The following is a 9,290-nucleotide window of genomic DNA, read 5'->3' on the forward strand; positions in this document are numbered from 1 at the left end:
CGTGATAGACGCTAACATTCATTATATGAGTGAGTTAAATATATCGCAATTCACAAATGAAAACTGAAGTAAGATGAAGGGCAGAATTATATATAGCACACGGACAGATATTTTATAATAGCGGAAGGCCAACGATATTAGCGGAAAAGTGCGGCTCCTCTACCTACTTCTTCTTGTCTTTTTAATACATTTGGTTGATCAAGTACAAAGAATATGCTTTCTATAGTTATCATAGAGCAAAATAAACCGTCTAAACATTGTATCGTTAGTCGCAAACATGTTCCGGTACTAAGTATTATCAAATGTGCGAGGGCACAAAATTATCTTATTGTTTTTAAAGCTCACACGGTATATCAGTTCTCCAACTGTAATCACGTTATGCGATTTTGTATAACTGTAGTTACGTTATGCGATTTTGTATATTTGCAGATCTGTGTTCTAGGAAATTGCACTTCCAAAGCAGAACTGAAGAAAGCCGAATGAAATAATAACCCATCAAGTATTTTGCAAGATATTGCGAGGGGTGTTGCGCATCAATAAAAAAAGCCTAATTCTTATTCAACTTTTTATTTCATTGAGATAGAAGCTATCATCATACTGCTCATGCAGCACAGAACGTTGGCTCAATGTTCGGGATAAATTGGGAGTTACTAGCCCAAGAATGGCCCTGCTGGACAACGCACCGCCAATAATGGCTGTGCCAGCCAAATAGAATGGTTACGTTGGGCCACCATTGACAACGTTCTGCCAATAATGGCAGTGCTGGTCTCATAGAACGGTGATGTTGGACCTGCATTTAGAAGCTTCTACCAATATTGGCTATCCGAGCGTATTGGAACGGCCACATTAGACCTAGTTGTACAAGCAGCAGCCAATATGGGTGGAGCCATGAAATTATGCCGTCAGTATTGACCCGTCATTCGAACGTTATTTCCGGCGTATACTTCGTTATCGGACTGGTAGGAGTCAATTTCTTTGTCTGGTACTTTTTGGCACTGTTTTAGTCCCACTTCACGCGTCAATTTTTCAAGTTTGAGAGAGTAATATGCCGGGTGGATGAGAAAAATATTTTGGTCATTATATCATGCATAACTAGTTGGAATGCGTGATTATTGATTGAAGTTGCGCAAAGTAGACAATTTCACTGAGAAAAAGTTCTCGAGTTTGTCGCCTGCGTGATGTCCATTGCGGTGCTTTCCCTGGTGAAAATCGTGCAGATCTGTACAATATGAAGCAACCGAGGATGCCGCTGCCGTTCGCGATGCACTTTGACGTGATATGGCGCGCGCCAACGTTCGTTTTGTTGCATCACGCCAGCGAAGCGATGCCAACTGCTTTAGACTTCACAAATATGGGACCCAAATTGTATTGTATCGTTTGTCCTGCTCTGCAATCGCCGTGACCGATTTGGTTCTTTAGTGTTTATTTCGTATTTATTTCAGACAAAGACAAGTAATATGTACATTTGCCCTGTCTAGGAGGAGTGACAAAAAGGCACGAATGCCTGACTGGGTGCCACACCCCTTTTTAGACACACACAACTCAAACATCAGTGGCAGTTATCTAAGCAAAATACACAAGGTTACATATAGTATACATATTTTGGCCAAACATATACAGGATTTTCTACATATATACATTGTTCTATATACATATGAAACAGAAAGATTTTCTATATACATATACAGTATAAACTGCAGCAAGGTAAAAAAAGAGAAAAAAAATAGAAAAAAAGAAAACAGAATTATTCTTGTATTGATAGGAGATATGCAGTTAACTTTCTTTTGAAGCATTTCATGTGCATCGTTTCTTGTACCAAGTTTATCACGGTAGGATGATGATTTAAAAAGTCTGCTAAAACGTAAGATTGTTTTTGCATACCATAGTGTTCACAGTGCTGTACTAGTTATGGTACCCAAGTGGTTGAAATGTGGGAACTGCGACTATCAGTTGCGTTACGGTGATTGAATAGTACAACACACGTAGTTGCCGTAATCTGACACACGCACCGACGTACGCATCCTGTTGCGCAACGACCACAGAAGTTACATCCCAGCGAATGGTTGGTAAGGTGTGGTGGAGTGCGTGGGTGACAGCCACCTTGTCTTCGTAGGTCGTCGCGAGTTAGAAATGTGTTCTTGAACATTTTCTGTTGATTACATATATATAAATAAATATATATATATACTTCAAAACTGCAGCCAAAGCCACAACATCTGCAGTGCGTAGACTTAATTGGGCCCACAGTAGGACGCGCATAAGAAAGTTTCTGCGATTTCATATGAGCTGATGCGTAGAACACACACCACGTCCACTAAATCATTTATAAAAAACACGCACGCTTACGGCGTCGCGTTTTTTTTTTTGATCAAATAAAAAACCACAACTTCCTTGCCTACTCTTTTTTATAGTTTGAGAAAAGAAGGAAGTGTTATGCACAGATGTTTCAAGCTAGTTCTTGTAAAGTATAGAGTTTTATTTTACACCCGCTACCTTTTATTATTTTTCATTTAGTGAGGTGGCTAAGGCAAGCTGGATGTCTTTCGAGAACTGAACAAACTCGAGGATGTGTCGCCAATCGCGGTAACCTCCAAAAAATGAGGAGGATCATTTGACAACTGTTGTGAGGACTGGTCATCAAAATTGAAAGGCATCATCTATGAATAAATCTTAGAAGCTACAATTGTTACAGTTATTACAACCACCAATTTAGAGTTAGTGACTGTCTGTAGTACTGAAGACTGTTGCCTGTGCTGTCAGCAGCTGCACATTTTAGTATGACAGTGCTTCTCAATCTACCTCAGTCATATCTTTTTAGTTTCCTTTCTCCAGACTCAGTGTAGAGGAGCAAACAGAATTGTTGTGATCAGAAAATAACTACTTCATTTATCCTAATTGTCACATACTATGCATGCAATTTTGTGGTATATGTGTCTTCAAGACGTCCTATATTCAGTGACGGAGTCAAACAGAACTAAAAGCAAGGGTAATTGAACAGCTCAGTTGGCCAGAGTAGGTGGTGCATATGACTGTTCCCAAATTTTTTATATTTCTGACTTATGCTGCTCTAAACACATGAAATTCGTAGTGGTTTCATGAGTACAAAAACATGTTTCCTCAAGACTTTTCAAACTACAACAACTCTTTTCACTTTTAGTTTAACATACCAATCAAACTATTAAGCTTATCTGTATTAGTAATGGCTGAAGTGGTCACGTACACCAGAGAGGCAGTTTGATTGATGAGCCACTGAAGGCACAAAAGCGCAACATGGGTGCTTCATTGGTAATACAGTGGTGCAGCCAAGTAACGGGACGCTGGTAAATGGCCCACCCTTGAAATTTTCAGCAATGAGATACCGAGCACCAAATACCACATACTCGACTTGCCTACACTTAAGACCGAGGACGTCACCCTCTATCCTTGCACCACACAAAGTTCCGCCCATATCATAGGTTATAAGTGCACACGGCCCGTGTTCAAGTGTTTTGAAGGTTTATGCGAACTTGTAATTGCTGATAGGAACGTTTTTTAAGGGAAACGAATATAACAATTTAACAGCAGTGGCTACATTCGCGTACGTCAATTGCGTACGCTAGCTCTGTCAACTTGTAGCCAGAATAGAACAAAATACATAGTCCGTTAGATGAACTGAACCTTCTTCCTAATCAGTATGTGCTGACTTGACCTCAGTATTCTGGGTACAACCATAGCTGATCACTTTAGTGAAAGGACTGCTATCTTTGATCGGTCATTCAAGTCGTGATCCAGAACTAACGTCAAGTGTTGCTCCTCTTCTCTGGAAATAAATGCAATGAAAAACTAATTGTACTACAATCGGGAACTTCTGATTTCATTATTTTTACGTGAAAACTAAACCTAACATATAGCTAACTGACGAAGTATTTATTTTATAGAAATTGTAATGGCTTGCTGGAAGAAGGTTTCACAAAAGAGCACGCCATTTTTTTCTTGTAATGTAATATTGAGTACTTTGTGATTGTGCTATCTGAATTTGACAAATCTATTGGCTGTGCATCATAATTCACCTGAAGGGGCTATGTACTTGGTAAGTGTTGACAGTTGTCTTTGCACCTGATTTGCAGCTAGCTAAAAGAAGAGGCCCTGTTTCTCGAGCTCGTAATACATACTGAGTACATCACCACTGCAAAAATGCACTAGCCGCAACCAAGAAAGGGCACGCCTGTAGTGATTAGTCCTCACTTTTCAAGTTTTCTGCTGTGCCACAAAGGCTGGCTGATTGAGCAGTGCATCCAGTACAAAAAGGCAGCGAAGATTTACTTACGAAAAGGTCACCAGCTGAGAGTAGAAGTACTGACATGCCAACAATCCAAAACTTAATGCAGAAGAAAGGAGCAACGATTACTTTTACAGTGCATGAAAACCTGCTAAGAGTTGAAAGCTGTAATTCTGCTGATCTTCCAGCCAAGTAAGATAAGGTGCATTGAGAAAAGATACGGAAGATACGCCATCAGCAAATGACAAAAAAAGAACTGACACAGGTTTATCCTAATCACATGAACCGTCTTCAACTGATAAGGCTTGTAAGTAACTGACAAAAAACGAGTGCATGAAGAAGAGCTATCACACGTGGTCGTAAGCAGTCAGATGACAAAGGCTGAAATTGGGGGTGGTGCCAAGGGTAGGTACATGGATGCTGCCCCCCCCCCACATTTTCGCCTGACCCCTGTGTTGTGGTATGACTATGTGTTATGACTATGTTCCAAGAGGGAACATAGTCATAACACAATGGCTAAGTTTCCTGCCTCTCTGCTCCCCCTGAGGCACCTTGCTTATTCTGGGTGCACCCCCGGTATAGAATAATCTTTGCAACGATCCTGGTTAAAATACATCAAGGACAGAAAACTCAAAGCAAATATTAACACCATACTTTGGCTTCTTGTTTTGTGTGCAAATGAAGGTAGTGAAAAGTATGTGGAACTCCTGATAAGATTACCGCAATCAACACCTGGTAGTACCTGTTTTCATCATAGTATAAAGTACTGAAGAAGCATGCAAAGAGCAATCCTACGAAGAGAAATATTATAACGCAATAGGAGGCTGTGTGACCATGACTGAGACAACAACACAACAAAATGAAAAGCCTTTCAGCTAAGTCAGCATTTCATGAACAGCCCTCAAATGCCATGAAAACCTAGCTTCAATGCCTTTCTAGCACGAAAACGTTAAAAGAAATACTCAAATGCGAAAGGCACTGATGGAAAAGAAAGCCGTTACTCAAATCCAGCTCTTATGCACCGATGGAAGATACTTGGACCTAGATTCCTAACAATTGCTTAAGTACCATTTTTGAACATACCTTCACAAGTACTGACTGCAAGTGGATGAGACATGATGACACACTACAATGCAACACAATGAACACGTCAACCACCAACCATGAACTTACGCTAGGGTAGAAGCCGCAATTTATCTTGAACGCCTAGTGCCACTGGCTCCAGCTCAACATTCCCAATCGAGATCTTAATCCCAGACAAGATAATATTGTTCCGATGACATGCTGTCTCTCGCCATGACGTGAAACAGGGGTATATACACAACCTAAGTCATCTTTACGTGATTAAAAGTTCTTTGCTTTCTGGTTTAGAGACACCGACTGAGCGAATTTTTGTTTAATAAGCTTGCCACCTTCATTATTGCAGGGAGTGCGTTCTAATTAAAGGAGACAGAGGGCACTCTTGGGGCTGTATACAGATGGTGTTCTTCGAATAAATGAGCAATGACCCGCATGGTCGTCTTTGACCACCTTTCACTTCTGAGCCATCTGTTATTATCACGTTGATATGTTAATGTAGTAGGTGGGCTTAATTAAAGGCATAAAAGATATATATATCAGTAAAAGTTCATGGGCACTTTGAGATAACTTTTATTTATTGCGGCATTTGGAGTGTGTTAGAAACAAACACCAAAATATTTCTCTAATGACACTGCGTATCTTAAAAAGAAATATTTGTATTGTGTTTCTGCTATTTTTTTCTGCATGCAATGAGTGGATAAAGCCAGGCTTAATTCAGCTAACGTGAGGCTTGGAAGCTGATCAATGACTGACGACCAACGTGTTTTTTTGTATTGCGCCTGTCAGTCTCGGCTCACATGTTTTTTTATCAAATATATATAAGACTTGCATGTTCCTCAATTTATGAGATATTTGTTGAAATCCAGTGCTGTACCGTGCTCCAAATAACTTTTTCGATATGAAAAAATGTCATCATTAGCATTTCTCTTACATTATGTTCGACTCAGTCAACTACAGGAATATTTGCTGCATTGACTTACACTCTGCGACAAATTTAGTTCATTGCACTAAAGCTGCCGAGAGTTTGAATAGCATTATTTTGGTGTACTGGAGTTAACTCAATAAAGAACTAATCAGGCAGCAGATACATAACAATAATCGCAACAGTGAAGTCGAAAAGCGTTCATACTAGTGGATTTTCACATACAAGCATGGGAAGAACTACTTTATGTAATCATGAGATCAAACCATTTTCTGGTTTATATATTGGCACGACAAAGATTGAAAATTACGATTGGTGAGCAAAAACTTCCGAGTTGTCTTTGATGATGTTTTCGAAAAAGACTTAGAAATAATTGAGTAGGCATAGTCAAAATGAAAAAAAAATCATGCATCAGCTTTCCTTAAGTTTTACTTCAGGGTAAACAAATATTTTACCATGTGTACACGTTGTTTTTGTTTTTCGGTATTGCTGTTCAATTTAGTGTATAGCCTTGTGGATATGAATATATCTGTTCTGTAACTTTGAATAAACTTCAGCTGTGAGTCGGCGCTTGTGTTTATGTGGCTCTTTTTTTTATTATTCTTTGTTGTACTCTTCAAATATCATGAATTCATACCAAGCTAATCTTCGAGTCCTATTGAAGCTTTCTGGCTCCTATATTTGTATTACTGAGCCAAACCACAGTTATGACCAAGCATACGTCTCAAATTGTTTGGAAAACCTTTTGTTGTACGGCAGGATTTACAGCATTGATCAAATCGGTTACGTTAACATTGCTCTTTGCTTTTCAGGGGCACATTTACAAACCCATGCAAAGCACAGATTTACTGAATCGCATGAAAACATTACAGCCATTATTCAATAGTTTGGATACATCTCAAATCAGGTGTCACAAATTCGATGGGGCATTTTTGCACCTGAACTATTATTCCAGATATAACAAATGCATAAAACACTAAAATATTATTTTCAATTTACCTGACGAAATGATGCTGGTGAAGGCTTTATTAGCTAGATTGACTTGAAAACAACTGAACATGCAATTTTAATCTTGTGATTTTTGATAATGGTTATTGATGTTATGTGAGAGGGATATTTTTATTGTTTCAGGCCAGTAATGCACTGATGATGACTTTTGCATAGGAAGTGAATCATCAGTTTAGTTTTCATATAACTTCATTAAAAGTTGCTTGAGAGAAAAGTTTTTTAGTTGGCAGCATGACACCGATCAGGGATGGTTAGCCCATATCATTCCATTGTGCATGCGTGTACAGGAGCCAAGTTTACTGCTACCGAATGTACCATCCAATGCGCTGTCACACAACCAGAGGTAGAAGCTTCTTTATGATGTAACATAGACGAGTTGTGTAGTCACTGGTAAGAAGGTAGGCTTCGTGTCGGTCGGAATTAAGGAACATGGTCATTCGGTAGACACACAGTCAAGCCTACAACAAGTTTTACAGTGTTCCAACCAATGTCTGCCTTGAATGTCTTGCGTACACGTTCCAATGATTCCATTGTTCATTAGGAGGTAGGGCGTATTGGCATAATGTTGGTCCATATTGGCTTTCTCTGTCTGTTGATACCAAGGATGACATGAGTCATCCAGCCAGCAGCTACAAAAGCAGGAGCAACAGTGTGTAACCTAGTATTGTCTGGAGTAAGATTGTAATCCACCCAACGCTAAACCATGCAATCAACACAAGCCAACAAGGTTCTCTTTTTCAAGGCAGCAGTATTGTCAATGGCACAATAACAACCTCATAAATATCGCTGAGCTATGCGGTTGGTCCTGCAAACATATCCAGCAGTGTCACAATGTGACTGAACCTTGAAACGCTATAAAGCAATCGACACAGATGGAATGTACATGCACATTATGCTACACACCATACGTTATATGCCTCCGGAAGCCTTTAGATTTCACGTGTACTTGGGTGTGCAAGACAGTATAGTTGTGCCAATGTGTCTAATTTTGCTTACAAGTGGGCATAAATGGTCAGTTCCTGGGTCACAGCATTTGGCGAAGCAACTGCGTCTCCTGTTACTGGCAAACGACTCAGCACCACTGAAACTCTAGCAGCGTCCATGCTTATAACACTTGCGGATAAAAGGTTTTATTGTCATGTCAACCACTTGCCACTTTTGAAGGTCTATGTTTCTCTGGGACAGGAGAACATGTACTGGCTATGTGACAGGGCATCAATGACAATGTTGACAACTCCTATGATATGTGACTAACGTATTTGACCGGAATTTTGAAATGTTTGCCATCTGCTGCAGTTCATGGGAACATGGATCCTTCTTCAGGGATAACTTCGGAGACTACGTACAGCGGCGTCTTCGAAGCACTCACGGGGCGGATAATGACCCCTTTTCTTTTTCGTTCAGCCGTGGAGCGCAGTTCATGTGTACAAACTGGGGGAAGGGTTTCGAAAGAGCGGTTGATGTTATGGGCTGTTCTCTGTATGTGCCACGACTCGAGTAATAACCTTCTCCTCCAGCTCAGCTCGCTTTCAAGGATGGCCATTTCTTCGAAATTTATCCGGGGATCAGAATGTTTGGTGACTGCGCTGCGCTCTTTGTAAAACTTCCGCACATCGTTGGCGTGTTGCGGCGTGTTGCTTGTCGTTAAGAAGAGGCGCACTCGGCGCACGGAATTTTGTAAACAACACTGGGGGTCCTGTTTATTGATGGTTGATCTCTCAAGCGGGGAAAGAGGTGGCCCAACGTACACGATGGCACGTGCGTGATGCGAACTCCTTCCTTCTTGGAGATCGGCTTCAACATCTCACTGGTTGCCTCAACGTATGAGACCAGTACGCGTTTCAGGGAGCTTCCAAATAAGGTTGATTGGGGTTTTCGCATCCTCTGTTGCTTTGGTTTGCGGGTGGCAGCTCGAGTGAAGTTTTTTGAGTATACATTTATTCAGAGGTTCGTATTTACGCGGGCCTCGTCTTTCTTTCGCTCTGAGTCATTGGAGCATAAGTTCTTAGCTCTCTCGAGTAG

The 9,290-nt window shown here is 40.5% G+C and overlaps 1 protein-coding gene across 1 annotated transcript in view; it reads left to right on the forward strand.

Moving 5' to 3' along the window:
• Positions 1-557, forward strand: part of LOC119170765 (venom metalloproteinase BumaMPs1) — a 189,199-nt gene extending 188,642 nt beyond the window's left edge. Inside the window, exon 14 of the mRNA XM_037422025.2 lies at positions 430-557. Coding sequence (XP_037277922.2) covers positions 430-483 — 54 coding nt within the window. The 3' untranslated portion in view covers positions 484-557. The remainder of the gene's footprint in view (positions 1-429) is intronic.
• The last annotated feature ends 8,733 nt before the right edge of the window (positions 558-9,290 follow it).

This window comes from Rhipicephalus microplus, chromosome 2 (genome assembly GCF_043290135.1).
Source record: "Rhipicephalus microplus isolate Deutch F79 chromosome 2, USDA_Rmic, whole genome shotgun sequence".
Lineage (NCBI taxonomy): Eukaryota > Metazoa > Arthropoda > Arachnida > Ixodida > Ixodidae > Rhipicephalus > Rhipicephalus microplus.